This window comes from Notolepis coatsorum (genome assembly GCF_963971535.1).
Source record: "Notolepis coatsorum genome assembly, chromosome: 3".
In the NCBI taxonomy this organism is placed as follows: Eukaryota; Metazoa; Chordata; class Actinopteri; order Aulopiformes; family Paralepididae; genus Notolepis; species Notolepis coatsorum.
In genome coordinates, this window is record NC_140167.1 from 191,540,966 (window position 1) to 191,562,055 (window position 21,090).

The 21,090-nt window shown below is 48.0% G+C and overlaps 2 protein-coding genes across 3 annotated transcripts in view; one reads left to right on the forward strand and one right to left on the reverse strand.

Moving 5' to 3' along the window:
- Nucleotides 1-21,090, reverse strand: part of cmss1 (cms1 ribosomal small subunit homolog) — a 158,263-nt gene that overhangs the window by 127,578 nt on the left and 9,595 nt on the right. The window lies entirely within an intron of this gene.
- On the forward strand, nucleotides 1,925-5,046 carry LOC311224777 (filamin A-interacting protein 1-like). Its single transcript, XM_084309890.1, has one exon. It carries the CDS (start codon nucleotides 2,255-2,257, stop codon nucleotides 4,757-4,759), a length of 2,505 nt encoding a protein of 834 aa, XP_084166016.1. The 5' UTR covers nucleotides 1,925-2,254; the 3' UTR covers nucleotides 4,760-5,046.

Consider the following 21,090-nt stretch of genomic DNA (forward strand, 5'->3'; position numbering starts at 1 on the left):
GTTGTATATTTAAAAACATAAAGTAAAAACATCACACAGATAAGACTACATAGCCAAACTTGGAAACAGCCTTACGCCTGACTTGGTAAAATGGTTAGACTGACATTTCGTTTCACAGCATTAGCCTATAAAGATTATTGTAAGGGTGACTGACATATGAAGCACAAAAAAAAACACTTTCAATAATAGGGTTAAGAAATGTTACCTCCTGAGCCTACGAGAACATCACCACAATTAGAAACGTGCTAATCTGATCTCCATGGTGTCATTGTTGACTGAAATGCATTACGCTTGGGCCTATTCAAAATGTGTGACAATATGTACTTCGCCGTTTTGGTTGTACAGACAAATAAATAAATAGGTACAGTCGTGTACAATTTACTGAGGGTCTTTTTGCGTCGACATATTTTCATTCATTACTAGACCTTTATCCGTTTTGCTGCCCAGACAGTTGAGATTTCCAAGGGTGTGATGATCACAGTAAACTACAGCCTTGATGAGCAACTTGCATCTTAAAACAATTTCATTTTGGGACATTTTTTTACTTTTTTATTTGCATTACTTCTCACCACACACAGTCGAAACGGTTAATGAATAACTTGGTCAGATTCAGTCATCATCTTCCCCAGGAGGAAACTGCAGTCGACACCAGTGTTCAGGCTTCTATATCCTTTGCTTTCTTTGACTCAACAACGACTGTCAAACAAACAGGCACAGTCAGACTTAGAAAGCCGACACCATTGGACACATAGTGAAGTCATCGAGGTCAACGTGGTTCTGTACGTTTTGTTATAAATGTGACTTGAGACTCTGGGCTTTCAAGAGAATTAGGTCACGTTTGATAAAGGGGCAGCGGCAGCCGCACGTAGAGGATTTATAGTCCGTGAACTCGTGGAGGGGGATCGCGTGCTAGAAAGTAAGATATCGCTCCGGTTCTGTGTGCGCATGTTTCGTGTACATGAACTGACATCACTCAGTATTCATATATAAATCCCTCTCTGCAGCTATTGGCACAAAGCGACGTACCTTTGGCTCAGGTTCTCTCTACTCACGACAGAGCAGAAAACAATAAAGACATAACACACAAAAAAAGAAAAACGCATTCCATAAAACATGAGCATAAAAAAAAATAAAAGAGTATATTAACTTGGTGGAATGTGTCTAGAGAGAAATCGAAGTGAGTGACAGGAGCACTAGGTAAATGTAGCCGGTTGTTTAATTGCTTATGGAACAAGGGGAATTCGTGCCTCTCCAAACTAGAATGGGGGAGAAGAAGCATTAGCGGGGGCACGGAGGGAGGCCGAGGGGGCCACAGTCTGGAGGAGACTCAAGGGTAGAGGAACTTCTTAATTAACCAGCGCTCTCTGCCAAGGGACCATCTGTCATGATGCCAGTCAAAACATCCCACAGAACACACGCAGCCGAGAGGGATGCAGGGTGAAAGCAGAGAACGCACAGGGACACCTAGCTACCTCGACACATGAAGCCTACACGATATTACTTACACGTTCACATACACAGACAGAGATGTATAGACACACACACACACTCACACAGACGCCCACGCAGAACAAGGGGCAGAATTCCAAGAAAGATCACATGTTACAAGGGAGGAAATTATGTCATTGGTGACGTTATTCTTTCCCGTTTGATGAGAATATTGTCGTGCAAGTCAGCGAAGGAAGCTTTAACGCTATGGGTCTATGTGTGCGTGGGTGGGGGCTACACTTTAGGACATTTGATTTTGTTTGAGTGCTATAGCCTAGATTGGTGTACAGCAAACAGCCAAAAATAGCCTTAATGCTATCAGATATAGGGCCTCATTAAAGTAAATGGTAAAATAGTCCAGATCACAGCAATGGTTTCAATTAACGCAAGTGTATTTCTCTCTGTTCTCCACAGACTCCAGCTGCTCGTTGCCAAGGAGAAGGCCTACCGGGAGGAAAAGGAGGAGGAGAGCGAGAGAGAGGTTTCAGCTCTGAAAGAGGAGCTGATCAAGCTGAAGGCTTTTGCGCTGCTGGTTGTGGACGAACAGCAGCGTCTGTCTGAGCAGCTGGATGAGCAGAGCAGCCGCGTCCAAGAGCTGACCGCCATCAGTGACCAGGCCAGACCGCTGCCGACTGCCATCAGTGACCAGGCCAGACAGGAACTCCACTCGACACACTCCAAGGCCAAGGAAGGGCAGCTTAGAGTCCTGTCTCTAGAGGCAGAGCTACGCGACCAGGCTTCCGTCTTCCACCAAACCCAGGAAGCCATGACGGCCAAACTAGCCAACGAGGACGCCCAGAACCACCAACTCCGACAGAGGCTGGTAGCTCTCAGTCGTCAGCTGGATGAGCTGGAGGGGACCAGGGGCGCCCTGAGGAGGGCAGAGGAGGAGCTCCAGGAGCTGAGGGACAGGGTGAGGTATAGGGAGGAGGTAGTAGAGAGGGGAGCAGGGACCTCTAGCCTGCTGTCGGATGTGGAGGTGCTGAGGAGGAGGGTAGTACAGATGGAAGGGAAGGATGAGGAGCTGATCCACATGGGGGACCAGTGTAGGGATCTGGACCGTAGACTGGGCAGGGAGACCAGCCAGAGTCGCAGCCTACGGGCCGAGGTGGACAAACTCAACACCAGGATCAGTGAACTGGACAGACTAGAGGAGGCTTTAGGTAAGAGCAGACAGGAGTGTGGCACTCTAAAAGGTAACCTGGAGAGAGAGAGGAGCACCGCCAAGCAGCTGTCCGCCGAGATGGATATTCTGAAGGTCAGAGTGAGAGAGCTGGAGGCCGTCGAAGGCCAACTGGAGAAGACCGAGGTGGCACTGAGGCAGGACCTGGCCAAACTCAGAACACTGACCATGGCTCTGGTGGAAGACAGAAAGAGCATGGCCGAGACGCTGAGACAGGCTGAGGAAACTAGGCTAAACAGGAATGAGGGCAAGCAAAACGAGCAACACTCTTTGACAACTGTGACGGAAACACTGAGGCAGGAGAGGCAGCAGGCTTCGAGGTGTAAGGCAGAGTTAGAGGATATGTTTAAGAGCACAGCGAGGGAAAGGGATGAGCTCCAGGCCAGACTCAAAACGGAGGAAGAGAGCAGTGGGCACCTGCGAAGCAACGTCGGCGCCATGAAGAAAAGGCTACAGGTCCTGGAAAGTTGGAAGGAAAAAGAGGATAAGAAGGAAAGAGAGCGACGACAAGTCGACAATTCTCCGTCGAATTGCAATCATCACTTCCACGAGGAGGACAATAATAAGGTCAGAGAGCTGAGCCAGGAGGTGGAGAAGCTGAGGAGGAGGCTTCTGGAGAAGGAGGTGGTCGAGGGGGAGCTGATGAAGGCAGAGGAGGGCTTCGAGTCCCTGGGGAGCAGGTTCAGGAAGGAGCAGCAGACGTCACACGCTCTAACGGACGAGCTGGACAAAGCCAAGAGAGAGCTCTCCCGGTACCAGCTGGTGGAGAAGCAGGAGGTCAACCAGGAGCACCTCCTCCTCCGTCGCCTCCAGCAGGAGCAAGTCAAGTCCAGACTCTTGAGCAGGGAGGTGGAGGCCCTGAAGGCGAAGCTCCAGAAACTGACGGGGACCGACGAGTGCATCTCCCAGGTCCAGACGGACCACTCTACCCTGCAGAAGAAGCTGAACCAGCAGGAGGCCAGGAACAGAGAGCTGGCCAGAGAGATGGAGGGACTGACCGGGGAGCTGGAGAGGTACAGACAAATCAGTAAGAATCTGAGACCCGGTGTCAATGGACGACGCTACTCGGAACTCCACCAGTCCTCCAAAGAGGTACAGACAGAGTTGGCAGACGGCCTATATCCTGAATATAGTGGCCTGGCTCCGCTATCGCTAAATGGGAAACTACTAGAGTACGACAGTGATCAGGAAGACTTGAATCAGAACGAGGACCAAGCCAGACGGAGCTTATCTCCACTGAATAACCTCAACAGCTTAAACCATGTCAATAACAACATGAGGCGATACAATAGCCATTCGGCAAATGGCGTGGATACGCAGCACCAACCAGCTAGTGACGAGATGACGAACGGTCATGTGAAGAAGGGGGATGTGGTGCTAACACACACCCCCGGACAGCCCTTACACATCAAAGTAACCCCGGACCACAGTCTCAACACAGCCACACTCGAGATATCCAGCTCCACTGCGGACAATACTGCATCCTACACCAGCACAGCTGTCATCCCAACCAGCGGAGCCCCACCCAAACAGAGAATAACTATCATCCAGAACTCCGCCCTGTCGGCAGTAAAGACTAAGAGCTCTCCACCTAGTAGCCCCGACAGAGACCTCTCCCCGCTCCCGATATCCAGGGTTGTGAGTCCCGCCTCAATTCGCTCAGTCACACCACCTGATCACAACAACTCTCCCCTTCAGATCGTAACGGTCAGCGCCGGGTCTCCGGAGCCCACGGAGGTCGTAGGTCAGGCTGTGTTCCGGATGACTCCGGAGCGACAGAACGGGTGGCACGTCCAGCGGTCCAACAGCACCGGGGGCTCCAGTCCCAGTGTCATCACCACAGAGGACAATAAGATCCACATCCACCTGGGGAGCCCCTATATCCAATCGATTCATGGTATAGCCCACAGCATCCCCCAGCCTGGTGGGCCGTACTACTCTCTTCGACAGGAGCAAAGAACTCAAGTTCTGACCAATGGCTGCCATGTCAAAGGCAGTGGCAAGATCACCAGTAGCATCACTATAACCCCCACCACCTCCCCAGTCTCACATCCCTCAAACATGACAGTAAGTGGCCTTTATGACTAAATGACCCAACCCATCCTTATCAAACCCTCCATCCCTGATTAGTCTCCCTAAAAAACCATCAACCATGGCATCACCCTACTAGCCTCCTACCCAACTAGTTGTGATTAACAAGACTGTGCTGCTTAACCAAAGAAAAAACCAAATAATAAAATAATTTTGTTTTTGTTCTGTGACTGCCTGTGTACAGCCTACAAGGTCTATAAGTCTCACTAAGCCTTATACGACATGCTTGCATAGAATGCCTGTATGGGAGAGAGACCATTGCGGCTCAAGCTAACCACGTGTGCCTTTTCTAATTATCTGTTGTGTTCATATTTGTTTCTGACAATTAAAAGTGATTTGCATTGTTCTCATTGGTTCACTATCACTGGGTACCGATAACTGTTGGTTTGCTACCTAATTGCCGTCACTTAACGATGTACACAAAGCCTACAGTGGCTGGAAATAATTTCACCAATTTGATTTCTTCATTACTTCAATGGCTATAAAATGTGCTCTGGACTCATTCCACGGTAGAACACACTCTCTGACACACACACACACAGTCACACACACACAAGTAGCTTAGACCAAGGGTTCTCAACCTTTCTGCTGCCAAGGCACCCCTGTGTCCAATAAAATATTCCAGGGCACCCCTACATACGATAAAGACTTTTCCGGTCCTGTCTTTTTTGCTACAATGATGACAAAAGTGCTTGCTTTCAAAATAACGTTTATTTAACCCATTGAAACCGAGAAACACATTTGTGTGTATATGCAGGCTATATAATGCATTATTAGCAGGCGTTTCAGGTCTAAATTTATAAATAAAAATAGCAATAGTGTGACAATTTTTTTTAAATACAGAAAAGGATCACTAACAGCTGCACTGTTTTCCAAAAAAAATAACTAGTGTGACCATTTCTCAAAAATCAAAGGATCACCAAGTTACCATTTCTCAAAAAATATAAATAAACACAGAAAATAAGCACTTGTGGACATTTCTAGCTCAGTGCGAGGTCTGCTGCTGCATGCTGGCTAATAATACGGTCAATACATGGGGAGATCGATGACAAGGCAACACGCATGTCATCCTCAAGGCTCAACTTGGCCCTATATTTTGTTTTCAGAGCTGTCATGGATGAAAAGTCAGCTTCACACAAATATGTGGTGCTGAATGGTATCAACACCTTAAGTGCTGCATCGTGAGTTACTTGGTACTCAGCACCACACTCTGACCAATATGTTTCCAGGGGCACTTCACCGAAACGAGCTCTCCAGGTGGCATCAGATGATATATTATTCATTCATTCATTCACATTTTGTATCATAATTAATAATCATAACACAGCGTCTGATACACTCACGTGTTCTGCACTTGGTGAGTAGACCATCGCCGTCGGAAGCGTGTAATTAGCACTTTTCAGAAGCTGTGCGGTCCGGTCGCGAAAACGCGAACACGGAAGCATGTACCGTTTGGGTTTCGAATAGACGCGGTCCGGTCTTGAACTTTCCATAATGTGTCTCGATAAATCCATTTGATTAGATCCAGCACTGAATGCATTTAGTGATTATTATCAATTTTCAATGACGACGATTGCAGATAGCCGCTTGGCATTTCCTTGATAACGGACATAGGACCCGTGATGTCACACGAATGCGACTGCTCTGGAAATGGTAAAAGTAATGATGCCTCCCGCGGACGTTCATTTGTTGAAGTTATTATTATAAGTCAAGAGCAAGACATTTTGATCGATTTCTTTTTTAGTTCATGTTATTAGATTAGGCAATTATTGTATACACATGAAGCACTAGATAGACTATTTGTTTAGTTAAATAGTTGTCATTCTATATTTTTAAAGAAACATTCCCAGGCATCTCGCGGCACCCCTGGCAGCTCTCCGCGGCACCCCTGTTGAGAACCGCTGGCGCCTTAGACAATGGGTGGATGCTTAGCACTGGGAGCAATAATGTCAAACTAGGGGAGACAACAATCTCTATGCACCTAGTTTGTTAGAAATTAAATATATATATATATACACATTATATGTTAAGAAATCACAAACATTTTATCTCTCAACTGAGAAGGATTTTACCATGAAGCTGAAACTGGCACATACTTAGTGAAGATTAATGGGAAAGAAAGAAATTCCAACATGTGTAGGCTCAGGCTGACGTCACCACCCATCTATCTCAACCACACCAAAACACCCTGCAACCGTGTGTGTGTGTGTGTGTGTGTGTGTGTGTGTGTGTGTGTGTGTGTGTGTGTGTGTGTGTGTGTGTGTGTGTGTGTGTGTGTGTGTGTGTGTGTGTGTGTGTGTGTGTGTGTGTGTGCGCGCGTGCACACACATGTGTGATGGCTGAAGTCTTATCCCATGATACACTGGAAACTAAACGCAGATCAAAAGCACCATGTTGGGTACAGGCGGTCAGGCAGGCCTGTGAGGAGGAGGAGCTATAGTCTTATGGTTTTCCTGTTTCTCGTAAAAGAAAAAAGAAAAAGAGGTGGTCTTTTTTAGCATTTCGGTTCTACATTAACATTAATTCAACTCTGTGTGTGTGCAACAGCCTAACAAACCTCACATTAATATATTTCCACTGCAATGGGCCAATACATAAACACGGACTTAAGACACAGAAACACACACACACAGCAAATGAGAGCAGTCGTCACTAGTAGCATCGGACCCAAGTCGTAGCCTAATTGACAGATATGCCAATTCTGCATAAAAGTGAAACCATATCAGACTTCCTTGTAACTTACAGCAGTCTAGTGTATTTAGTTGACGTTTGCACGTAGGCTGTATGTCATCGTAATAAGACGACAGGGGAACATATAAGGGGCCATTTAAGGGGCTCTCAGGGGAAGGGGGGGGGGGTGTTAGTGAGCCGCTCTAGCAGACAAGACGATGACAAAACGTGGAGGAGCCTTTACTGCCCTGACATCACCGGTTGGAGAGAAGGTTGACGACAGTTTGGGCTGATTATAGTGAGACAGGGGCCTCATGGGAATCTGCAATAGTGTGTGTGGTGTGTGTGCGTGTGCGTGTGTGTGTGTGTGTCACTCTTCAGAGAGAGCCTCTAGCCACAAGACACAAAGTCTTACTGCTCACATGAGATCGTAGTTCATTCTCCATCGCACACACTGATTATTCAAGGTTTTTGTTCCATCTTCACTTTTTTTCTGTCTACAAGTCGATATATTTTAGCCTTCCTTCACCTCCTGGGGAGGAAACTGTCCCGAGGGAGGGGGGGGGGGGGGGGGGGGGGGTGCTACAATAGAGACGGAGGGGTGCAAAAAGAGCAGCTGAGAAAGGATCGAAAAAAATTGAAATTGGAACACAAAGCACACTAATTGTGAGTCTCTCTTTTTAAACAATCATCTTCATTTTGATTAAATTGCCCCCATGAATACTAAAAATGGCCCCTCCAAAATCAGCACGTAGCCCATTTGCAGAAAAAGAAAATGTTCTGCCCAGTTTCCCTCCCTCTCTTGCTTCTGTTGTTTTATTGGAATAGGGCTCAGCATATCATGTCGATAAGGTTTAATCTACTAAACAGGCTCATTTAAACCCACAAGTGTGTGTGTGTGTGACGTGTGTGTGTGTGTGTGTGTGTGTGTGTGTGTGTGTGTGTGTGTGTGTGTATGTGTCCATTCCATCACTCGGCTTTACAGAAATGATTGGGGTGCTGCTAAAAGTGAACTCGAGAGCAGTGAATCTCCAATAAACACAGTCTAAAATGAGTCATTTTTCCGTTTCCTCCAATCAGATGCCTCTGGGGTGCGTGCAGAAGCTCGGCCCAACAAGGATCCCCAAACCCAAAGGATACGCCATACACAGAGGGACGACCAAGGCGATGAACACTGGACTGAGTAATGGAAAGCCTGCCGCCGTGCATTTGGGGAAAAACACTGGTCTCAGAGTCCCAAACAGGTCTAAGGCTACAAGCACTACATGCTAGAGAGACCGCTTGAGAGGTTGTAAAAAGTCTCACACACACTGCAATAAGCAGGTATATATACGGTAATGTCACCTCGGTGAGTGAGGTCTGCGGTGGACATCTGAATGAACTGTAATGTGCCAGGTGTGAATTGAAAAGGTAGCAAACAAGTAAATCCTGTATACGCAGGGGGCGAAATTAACTTTTTGACTCACCGGCCAGTGGCGGGTAGATGGGAAGAATCTACCCGCCAAGCATATTTCTTACCTGCCAACTTTGTTTTGATTAAAAAAATTATTATTATTTTATATAATTTTTTTTTTTAATAAAATATATATATTATATAATCATTTGTAGTTGTATTATCTGCGAGACATCGCCACCTCGCTGTCTGCAAACAGCTCCACTGTCTGTGTGTATACTCGAGTGGCCTCCAGCTCCAGCAAGGATTCTCCGGCGCTGCAGCTGGACCCTAAACTCTACATTCAGCATGAAAGGATTCTCCTGCACTGCACCTAGACCCTATTCAGCAGCCCTCATGCGATGTAAGCCAGGGGCTCGAATACGCATGTTGTAGGACATTGATGTCAGGAGCTATCTGTAGCTACTGCTGGATGGCGTTGGGACAACGCCTCTGAACTATTTAGTTTACTGGGACATTTCGTAGTGACTAGTGAGCTAACGTGGGCTAACATGAGCTACCTAGCCAACGGAGGTATTATGCACTGGACACTTGCTGGAGCAGTTGTTGATGTCGGGAGCTATCAGTAGCTAGCCGGCTGGATAACGTTACACAATGCCTCATGTATTAAACTAAAAGTGAATAGTTGACTGGGTCATTTTGTAACAGTAGCTAACATTAGCTCACGGAGGTCCCTCTGACTAGACTAACGTCACGGTGACTGTCCTCTGTTTACATGCAGCATACAGAAACAGGTGCGGGAGAGGTAGGAGGAGCAGTGCACGGTGCGCTGCATGTCTGTGCTGAGACAGCGAGTGAGAACTCCGCTCAGAATTGGATCATGATTTTCGGTTTTCACATGACTATTATTGCCCGCCACACGGCGGGCAGACCTCTCAGTGGGAGGCGCCAAACGTAAAAACTGATCGCCAATGGCGCTTGGCGGGCTCTAGTTTCGCCCCCTGTGTATACGGTATGTGTGTAAAGCAGGCCTGTACAGTGCGAGATATATCTTGCACGTGCTACAGCAACAGCGGTCTGTGCGATGGATGGATTTACTTCAGTAGCACTGGTGCGATAGGGATTCGGTTCATATAGATACTCTTATTTTGAAAATCCTGTAGCGGGTCTCATTTCTGCCCACGCGCAGCTCCAGCTAGGCTCCGAAAGCTAGCAACGTTCAGGTGCATATGATAATCTTATTTTGAAAAAACTCTTGTGACAACTCGACGAGTCATATCCGCCCTATCCGTGCGCCTTCTGCAAGCAGAGCAGCGCGTTGGTCGGTTGCTGCGTTAACACAGCAGTGCGCCTACACGTCCCGAAATAAGTCCGTGGTGGTTTTTTTCTCTCGCAACGGGTCAAATGCATCTACATGCTTTGCACCGTCGCCATTCCTTTATGCGCACATCGCCCGAAATTAACGTTTATGTACCATTACAATCACTACAACGTTAGCAAGCTAACAAGCTAATCCTGATCACAGGCAGAGCCAGCAGACACAGTGTGGACTGGGAAATGGGGGGGGCACTCTCTCCCCTTCCCTGTGTGTGTGTGTGTGTGCGTGCGTGCGTGCGTTTGGAAAGATGATGAAGTCACTAGTCAGGACAGGAGTATATTATAGTAAACTGAGGATGGACAGATAATGTTGATATTCAAATAAACAAGTTTCGAGAGGAGTGGAAGTTTGAAGACAGACTAGACAACAATATGATGCGGGGGTGGTGAGTTGAAACAGTGTGTGTGAATGAATGAATGAAAACTTTATTTAACAGATTGCAGAATGGGTACAGTACAGTACGGCTCAATACACACAATTGTTAAGGGGATGCAGACCTGAGAAAGACGTTTGTCTTGTTTACATCAGGGTCCCCCATTGTGTGTGTGTGTGTGTGTGTCCCAACCGACCCCACTTCTATGTTTCAATAAATTATTTGCATTTAAAACTATTAACGCTGACTCATTCCTTCAGTCCACTCAAAATTATGCTAATATTCCTTATGTTGTTTATGATATTAATTGAAAATAGCATATGAGAGTATCATAGTAATAATAACACATGGCGATATACTAAATGACAGCCAAACATGGCACTGCAACTAAATAACACAAATACAATAGGCACATTTGTGACTGTTACAAATATAACACGTTTTATACTTGTGCTACAAGATTTTGGCCTGTGCTACAAAACTATCAACCTCTGTAGCACCAGTGCTATGTGCAAAAAAAGTTAACGTACAGCCCTGGTGTAAAGCATTGTTGTTACAAAGGATCAGATTAAACCGAATATATATATTTATTGATTGATATATATCGCATAGTATTTGTATATCGTTTGATATCCCTTGTATATTCCTTGTACATATACACGGAATGTCCCTTTAGCCTAGTACAGACCATAATATTTCGTTCTCCTATTGGACAGCGGTCCAGAGGCGCCAGGGCCATGCCTCCAGAGTCAGGTTCAAAGCCACCGTCAAGACATGTCTGTACATGCCCGGCCTTGCCCAGGAATACGAGACAGAAATGAGGTTGGCACTAGATTGTTCGCCGTGCATATAAATATGGCGCAGGTGAATACAGAAGTAGAGTTACCCAATAAGTTGAAGCCTCACCCACGATACTCCGTGCGGTGAAGTATGGCCTGTTTGGCCCCAAATAGAGCATTGAGACCGCGTGCAAATTAATAACTGAATTGTCAGAGTTTGGCGCTATACCGTCGAGTGCGACATATTTCTATTAAGTCAGTAATAGTCTATTTGTGTATAGTGTATCGTGCGGCTAAAGTTCTACAGTGACCAGCATCACCAACGCTTCCTCGTACCAGCTAGAGTGCTTATCCAGGCTGGGCTGCTTTCATGGCGCTTTCACCCGAGGAGACCTAGACGAGAACCGTGTGGACATGTACACTGGATTAATCTACCCGACGACTACATAGCCCTTTGCGGCTGGATTATATTTGTTTTGGTCCTGTGATTTATGGAGCGGAGAATCGCCGACGCCTACACGTGTGGGATTTACCCTGTGAGGAGCCACGTCCTGTCTGCGCCTCAGAGAGCCTGAGGCCGGCTAGCTTTCTTGACTGTGGAGCTACAGTCTACGGGGAACAGCTGTATTCGTCTGTGGATCAAGAGACTATTGCACCGTCTCCTGTACTTGGAGTCTCCTTAGTCATCGTTGACCAGACTCTCTACTACCGACAGATCCTCTACCCCTGCTGGCTTACAACCGGGGGGACCCTTCCAGTATCTCCCGCTATATATTACTAGTGTACCATAGATATAATTCCCTAAGATTCAGGTTGTATAATTACCTCCTGCGTAACCAGAGAATGGACATTCATTATTGATTTGCCTACGCACATTCCTTTGCCTTATAAGCGCATCCAAAGTAAAATAGAGAAGTATATTATGTACCTTTTGCTGCAATAAATACTTGATTACACCTTTGTGTGGAACCGATTCATTGTGGGAAGTGTTCATCATATTTATATATCATGTACTGTATGGCCAGTAATTAAAGTACATAAAGCGGTAGTGGTTTAATGATACCATACTTATCAATACAGTCAGGGAATTGTACCCCTCAGTTACAATTGGTCCTTCGAGCCGGAGGGTAACTAGTGTAATATTAATATAGTGGTATTAATATTGACATGGCCAATGATGAACACTCCACAAAACGGTTCTCCTAAAGTAGATCGCCCGCAGCGTAGACGGCAGACACCTCAGTACTTAGAGGATTACGTTGCCAATATACTACCTAGCTTTCTACAGACGGTAAATGCGGAAAAAGTAGATAGTAAAATTATGTCCGACCCTATCGACCAGGCTACCCCGCCAATAGAGGCCCTAGTGGGTTCTAACGTAACTGACCAAGCTCACGGTAGGGACCAGGAGGGACCCGACATGACTTTACCCCCCGCCAAGACCGAAGAAGTAGTCCCCGGAGAGCTCCAGGATAAAGACAGCCCTCCAGGGATGGAACTCTACCCGCTACAAGAAGAGGAGAGCACCCGGAGATGGATCTCCAGGACTCGCCACAGGAGAACAGATCTCCAACGAGTACTGCCAGGAGCGGATCACCTCAACCAGCGTCTTCCCCCAGCGAGGCGGACAAGATGCTGGCACAGGCATTCCTCGCCAGCCTAGCAGCCTCAACAGAGCGCGATCGACTCCAAGCACAGACGCTTAGTGAGCGCGAACATTCTTCCATGGAAAGAGAACGCCTTCAGGCGCAGCAACGGAGCGACGAAGATCGTATACGTCTAGAGATTAGACGCCTTCAGACGGAAGAGAATATGGTAAGGGACCGGGCCGAAGCCCAGCGCGCCGCCGCCGAAGCCCAGCGCGCCGCTGCCGGTGCCCAAAGAGAAGCAGAGCGCGACCTCGCTCTCACCAAGCGCGAAGCCGAGCGCGACCGATTACAAGCGCAGATAATGGAGCAGCTGATCACCAGGGCAACACCCCCTCCCTCCGCACGGGGTTCCAGGGCCTCGTCAAGACAAGGGTCAAGGGCACCCTCCCCTACCCGATCAAGCGACCCTGAGCCCGACCACCAGAGAGAGCCTATACCCCCCTCCGAACCCCTTCCCCGACCGGTCCAAGTGAGACCCAGCTACAAGGAAGAAACGGTCTACACCGCGGAGAGGCTAAATAGACGACTACAGGATCTAGAGGACCTGCCAGAGGAAGAAGAAGAGGGAGAGGAGGAGAGTCAAGCCCGACAGCAGCACAGTACTCCACAGGACCAGGAGGTCCAGTACAGCCCAGGCTCTACCCCCGCGGCTCTGCGCTACAGACCCCCGACTCAATTCACGGGTGAGCTTGACGCACGACCAGCCCCGAGGAACAGCACCTGGATACGCGGGCCATGGTACCCAGCAGGTACCAGCCCACCAAGAGGCGTAAGAGGAGACTCGCCTAGGAGGCCTCTCTTCCAACGCTCACCGATGTGCCAGCCATCCATGGCATCATACATTGGCACACCGACGTTTCCGGACTTCACCCACGAGAACAGAGCACAGTACACAGAGCTACGAATGTGCTTAGAGACAATGATGTCCGATGTAGCTAGGGATGCCCCCCGGACCCCGGTTTTAAACGGGAACCGGTACTATATTAGAAAATACCGGAGTATTTATAAGCTCTGACGTCCTCGGTACTGCTATCGATACTCTAGAGAAATTATTATTATTATTATTATTATTATTATTATTATTATTATTATTATTATTATTATTTAAAAGTTGCGAACGATCCTCTCTCTGTCTCTGCACGAGAAGCGAGCCGCAGCGAGTCATTATTATTACACACACTCCTCGCGAGTCGCTCGCTAGTGCTACACATAGACATACGGGTACTACATACGGGTACTCCTTAATGAAAGTCCCCGACGCCCCGTGCTATAGCGCTCTGCACACAGACAGCAGCTCTGCATGCACTGAGTCGTGATCATGGCGGATAGAGCGAAGCGTTCTAAAGTATGGATATACTTTACAAGGGTCAATGCCGACAATGCACGTTGCCACAAGTGCAACAAAACATTTGCCAGTAAGGGTGGCAATACGAGCAAATCAATTTATCAAAACATCTGTTGGCAAAACATGATATTAGTGTGCAGAAATGCGCGTATTCGACTGCCTTGCGCGCAGTGTTCCATCTGCATACTGCAGCCGTAACCCAAGATACGGAGTTGCCTAGGCTAATAACGAATTATTACAAATAGGCTAATAAACAAAACAATTGTTTAGCTACAAATACTACAATCTAAACTTTTTATAGATCGTCAAGCTGAGGCGTCAGCCACTATGTCCCAGCCCATCCTCCCTCTACCTCCCTCCACCACCCAAAGTCCTTTCTCCCTAGCAGCTAGAGGAAGGATGACAGAGGATAGGGTGAACGAGTGTCACAGTTCTGTTAGCCTTTTGCATTTGTTGTTTATTATAAAAAGTCTATAATTCAGAGTCAGACACATTTAAAACATTGTTGCTGCTGTTGCTGAAGAAATTATATTAATTTATTATATTTATTTATAAAGTTATATAAAAGAACATTGCTGCTGCTGTTGCTGAAGAAATTATATTTATTTATAATACTTATTTATAAAGTTGTATTTATAAATAATAAAGCAATGTTGATTCTGTTCTTAATTAATTGTCTTTTTTTCTTGCAAAAAAATAACCAAAAAGAACCGATAAGAGTATCGATAAAGTACCGAACCGTTAAGCAGTATCGATAAGAGTAGTAGTATCGATAAAATCCTAACGATACCCATCCCTAGATGTAGCTGATGAACCGTACAAGTATGCTATCCTACTGAAGCACCTCAAGGTGCCCCGAGCGCACAATATAGCGCTGGCCTATGCCACCTCTACTACCCCATACACAGCGGCTCTAGCAGCACTCGACCAAAGATATGGACGCATATGGGACTACGTAATACAAGAGATAAGGCATATTGACCGCCTACCCCAGTGGTTCCCAACCTTTTTTGAGTACTGTACCACCAAAGCATTTCAAGCCAACCAAAAGTACCACCTACTACGCGATCAATCGTGGTGATGCCCAGGATGTATAATTAATAAATGAATAGTCTACATATTGTGGCAGACGGGCTGTGTGTGTGTGTGTGTGTGTGTGTGTGTGTGTGTGTGTGTGTGTGTGTGTGTGTGTGTGAGACCTGGATAAAGTCACATGGTCACACAGGTTGGCAGTTTATTGAAGTAAAGCTTTAGTTCTGAGACACCATTCACCATGGATAGCCACCAGCCACCATGAGAGCACAGAGCAGTGTATAGTCAAATCGGCACGGCGGCCGATACGTGGCACAGCGGCCCTACATTAAAATTGACATGGCGGCCCATCCTGTGTGTGTGTGTGTGTGTGTGTGTGTGTGTGTGTGTGTGTGTGTGTAGCTAAGGTGAAACCTGGGAGTGGAAGAAGGAGAGAAGTGATGAGGAGAGATAGAGAAGAGGAGATTTTTGTCTGTGTGACCCAATGCAACAATTAATGTGACACTTAAATCATATATTCAATCATAACTAATCATATAAATTATAATAGCCATTGTTTAAAGACTAAAAAAAGGTTAGTAACCTACCAATTAATGTGACACTTGAGCCTGTCATACAAGCTAAGAACAGTTGTGTCTGACTCTTTACCTTGAAGAGAGAGATTCAGCTGGTTGAGTTTGCTGAAAATATCAGAGAGGTATCCCACGCAGCCGGGCTACCCAGTCTGCGTCGTCGAACATCGCCACAAGGGGGTGTGTGTGCTCAGACAGAAATGCCCTCACTTCATTGCGCAGCTCAAACAGCCGCTGTAATGTCTTCCCTCGGGATAACCACCGGACGTCGGTGTGAAGCAGGAGCTGTTTATGTTCTGACCTACCGTCTTCACAAAGTGACTGAAACAGTCTATGATTCAAAGGCCTGGACTGTGAATCTGTGATCACTTTTACGGCATCATTCAAAACATCATTTAACTCTGGACTCATTCTACGTCAGGGTTTACCTTTTTTAACGTGTGCCATTAATCCATTTACTCTACCGGTCATCGCCGCAGCGCCGTCTGTGCACACATGAGAGCAGTATTTCCAATCCAGCTTGTGTTGAGAGAAAAAATTGTCAATAACGTTAAAAACGTCCAGTACAGTAGTTCTCCCTGTGAGTTTCTTGCAAAACAGAATGTGCTCGTTCATCTCCAAAGTGTCTTTGTAACGCACAAACGCAATCAGTTGTGCTTCCCCACTGACATCCGTCGATTCATCCAACTGCAAAGCGAACATATATGCTTTACATTGTTTCTGGATGAACCAGCTCGACTCAGCCATTGATCCATAATGATTTTTATCTCAATAAACACCAGCGCATTCACTTGATAGGATGTTGTTTTGCTAGCCAGTGCGCCACTACAATGATGATAATTCAGAGTTTTGTTTTTCTTCAATGAACACCTGACAGCTGACAGACAGTCCGGCGCCGGCGGGCGGGAAGCTGAACTCAGCGCCAATAATAATATAATTATAGCCAGCAAATGATTACTTAATTTGAATGCCCACAATTTTGGTTACATTATTACAGATTATGCATTATTCATTATGTGGGTACAGTTTTCCTGTACAATTTCTAATAAAAATAAATAAAAAAAACTATTTTTTTTTCTTTTTTTTTACTTTTCAAAATCTTTTCACGTACCACCTGGGGACCACCCACGTACCACTAGTGGTACGCGTACCACCGGTTGGGAAACACTGGCCTACCCCCAGCCACAGACAATCGCTCACTAGATGACCTGTCTATCAAGGTACAATCCCTGGTAGGGATGCTGGGGGCGCAAAGAGAAAAGGGTATGCACGAACTGTACGCAAACTCTAATGTCGAGAGGATTTTAGAGAAGCTTCCGCCCGCCCGACAAGAGCGCTTCAGGCGGCAAAGAGACCACCGTGATCCTAACGGTCCCGAGCCATCCCTCCTAGACCTAGCCGACTTCCTGGCGAGAGAAGTCAACAGCCTACGGTTGGATACGTTCATGCGGAGCACACCAAGCTCCAGAGAGGGACCTAGGAGAGCAAACGATGGCCGCAGATTGGTGACCGTCATGCACCAATCAGAATCAGTACCGAGCAGCAAGAACCACAGTACCCCCTCGATGAAAGAGAAGTGGAAGATGGTGTGCCCGTACTGCGAAAAGGAACACTGGTTGTCACAATGTGACACGTTCAAGAAGATGACCGCCGACGAGGTGAGTCAATGGATAAAGTCCAACCGACGCTGTTACCGATGTGCGCGCAGTCACATGGCAGCCGATTGCCGCTTAAAGAAGAGGTGTAGTCGGTGTGACGGAGCCCACCTAGATGTCCTACACGACAGTAACAGAAGAAAGCCTGCACCCTCAAGCAGCACAAAGGCAAGTGTTATGTACATTGACCCCGCCAGCAGCGGGGGCGCCCGGGTGCTCTTAAAGGTGGTCCGCGTAACACTGAGTTACCAAGATAAGGTCATGGACACTTACGCCGTCCTTGACGACGGGTCAGAGAAGACCCTTCTCCTCGCGTCTGCTGCGGCCCAGCTGGGGCTGCGGGGGAGCGAAAACCAGATGACGATTCGGACAATAAGAGATCTAAAGACGATAAAGGGCGAGAATGTCTCCTTCACTATCGCAGCAAGCGGGCAGCCAGAGACGGTATAGGATTACTAACGTGTTCACCAGCCAAGAAATAGGCCTGTCGCAGTACACCTACCCCATCGCCAAGCTGATGGATAAATATGTGCACCTGCGTCAACTACCTATACCGCTCATAGACGGTGCCACCCCGACCCTGCTGATAGGCTCCGACCATGCAGACCTCATCGTCCCGATTGACCGGGTCCACACAGGGCCCAGAGGCTGTCCTGCAGCAGTCGAGACCCGCCTAGGATGGACATTACAAGGCCCCCTCGCTAAGTCTCTTAACCGAACAGCAGCCACTAACTGCCTCCACTCCAGAGTGACAGAAGAAGACACCACCCTCCTACAGCATGTCGAGAGGCTATGGACACTAGAGACAATGCCCTTTAAGAACGAAAAGAAAGACATTCGTTCCAAGGAAGACATTTACGCTATAGCCCTCCTCGAGCAGGGGACAAAGAGAGTCAAAGTCAACGGAGTGATGAGATACGCAACTCCACTCCTGAGGCGAGAGGGTATGCCTACCTTCCACGCCCCAAAAGAAGCGACGGAGCGGTATCTATTGAACACAGAGCGGCGCCTAGCCAGAGACCCCGCTCAAGAAACTGTGTACCGCGCTGAGATTAACAAGCTAATCACAGCGGGACACATAAAGAAAATTGACATTAAAGAGGCCGATCAGACGACCGAATCATGGTACGTGCCGCACCACAAAGTCCACCACAACGGCAAGGATCGTATTGTGTTCAACTGCAGCTACCAGATCGGATCACAAAATCTGAATAAAGAGCTCTTGCCCGGCCCAACACTCGGCCCCTCTCTACTAGGCGTGTTACTACGTTTCCGCCAAGACAAGGTGGCCATCAGCGGCGACATCAAAGGGATGTTCCTGCAGGTGAGACTAGTGGAGGAGGACAAGCCCCTGCTGCGGTTCCTATGGAGAGAGAGGATCGGGGATGAGCAACCAGCCATCTATCAATGGGAAGTCCTCCCTTTCGGAACCACATGCAGCCCATGCTGTGCTACGTTTGCACTGCAAAAACACGTCGCAGAGGACCCAGCAGCTGATGAAGGTCCAACAAAGTGTAGGAAATAGTTTCTACGTGGACAACTGTCTGCAAAGCGTCTCGACGCCAGAAGAAGCCGAGGCCCTTCTACTCAAGCTCCGCGCCTCCCTGATCAAAGGCGGCTTTGATCTCAGGCAGTGGGCCAGCAGCGACCCGCAAGTATTGCGCAGCCTCTCCCCCGAGGACAAGGCAGCAAGCAGCGAGACCTGGATGGCGACCATCCCAGGAGAAGCCCAAGAAATGACATTAGGACTAGTCTGGCGCTTCAAAACAGACTCTCTCCATTATAAACACACACCCCTGACCAAGGAGCAGGGACGGTCGACTGCACTACCGACCACCAGACGGAGTGTATACAGAACACTCGCCAGACAATATGACCCGTTGGGATGTATTCTACCTTACACCACCAGGGCAAAGATGATTGTAAGAGCTGGGACGACCCCATACCCGAACACCTTGCATCCACATGGAGAGAGTGGGAGACGGAACTCAGCTCACTCCCAGGTGTCAACATACGCCGCAGCTACTTCCCACCCACAGTGAGGTCGGAGACGTGCCAGATGGACCTGCACGTCTTCAGCGACGCCTCCGAAGTAGCCTACGGTTCGGTGGCCTACTTGCGTGCCCGAGAGGAGGGAGGAGAAATACATACTGCTTTCATCCTGGCTCGCTCAAGAATAGCCCCACGAAAGCAACAATCTATCCCGCGTCTAGAGCTCTGCGCAGCCCTAGCAGGAGCGCAACTCGCCACGTTAATCCAACGTGAACTCACCATTCCGGTGCAAAGAACAATCTTGTGGTCAGACTCCACGACAGTACTCACATGGATCCGGTCTGATTCGTGCAGATACAAGGTCTTCGTGGGAGTCAGAGTCACAGAGATTCAAGATTTAACAGAAGTAGCAAGCTGGAGGTATGTGGACACAAAACACAACCCAGCTGATGTCATCACCCGGGGAATGTCCCTGGATGACCTCACCCGTCACAACCTATACAGTGACGGGCCAGAGTTCCTCAAGCTCCCGGAAGAAGAGTGGCCTACACCCACCCCACGGGAAGCGAGTAAAGAGGAGGCCGAAAACAAGAAATCTATGTTCTGTGGATTGAACACACTCGTCTCCACAGACCCCGACATAGACGATTGCCTCACCCTAGAGAGTGCACAGCTAAAGACATTCCTGTGGCACCACCCAGAGGTTCAGCTCACTACTGACATTACAGCAGCTGACTACGAAGAAGCAGAACTTCTTCTACTACAACGAGCCCAGAGAGACTCGTTCCCCGATGAGCTAGACTGTCTACAGGGAGCAAAGCCCGTCCCATCAGACAGCAGACTGCTCCACCTAGCCCCCGAGAGCGACGCCCATGGTCTCATCAGAGTGGGTGGTCGTCTGCGGAGAGCTCCAGACTTACCGGATGACGTCAAGTACCCGATAGTCTTAAACAGCCGACACAAGGTCACAGAGCTGATCATAAAGAAATACGACGAGGATGTGCATCACGCCGGGGCAGAGAGAGTCTTCGCGGAGATCAGACGTCGTTATTGGATACTGCAAGGGAGAGAAGCAGTGCGGCGCTTCCAGCGAACCTGTCTAGACTGTCGTAAGTGGCGAGCGCAGCCCAGTATACCCCGGATGGCTGACCTACCTCCCTGTCGCCTCCGACTCGGCGACAAGCCTTTTCACTCCACCGGTATGGACTGTTTCGGCCCGCTGTATATAAAGAAAGGAAGAGGAACCGAGAAGCGGTGGGGTATTGTATTCAAATGCATGACCACCCGAGCGATGCATATAGAACTCCTTCCAACCATGAGCACAGACTCATTCCTTATGGCCTTCCGAAGATTCACATCGCGGAAAGGCAAACCGTCTATATTATTGTCTGATCACGGGACAAACTTCAAAGGCGGAGAAAGAGAGCTGAGAGAGAGCTTCCAAGCTATGGGCCCAGAACTTAAGACCCACCTCGCTCCATCCCAGATTG

What these genes read in the sequence shown, in the direction of transcription:
- LOC311224777 (XM_084309890.1), top strand. Translation starts at nt 2,255, where the DNA reads ATGACGGCCAAACTAGCCAACGAGGACGCCCAGAACCACCAACTCCGA.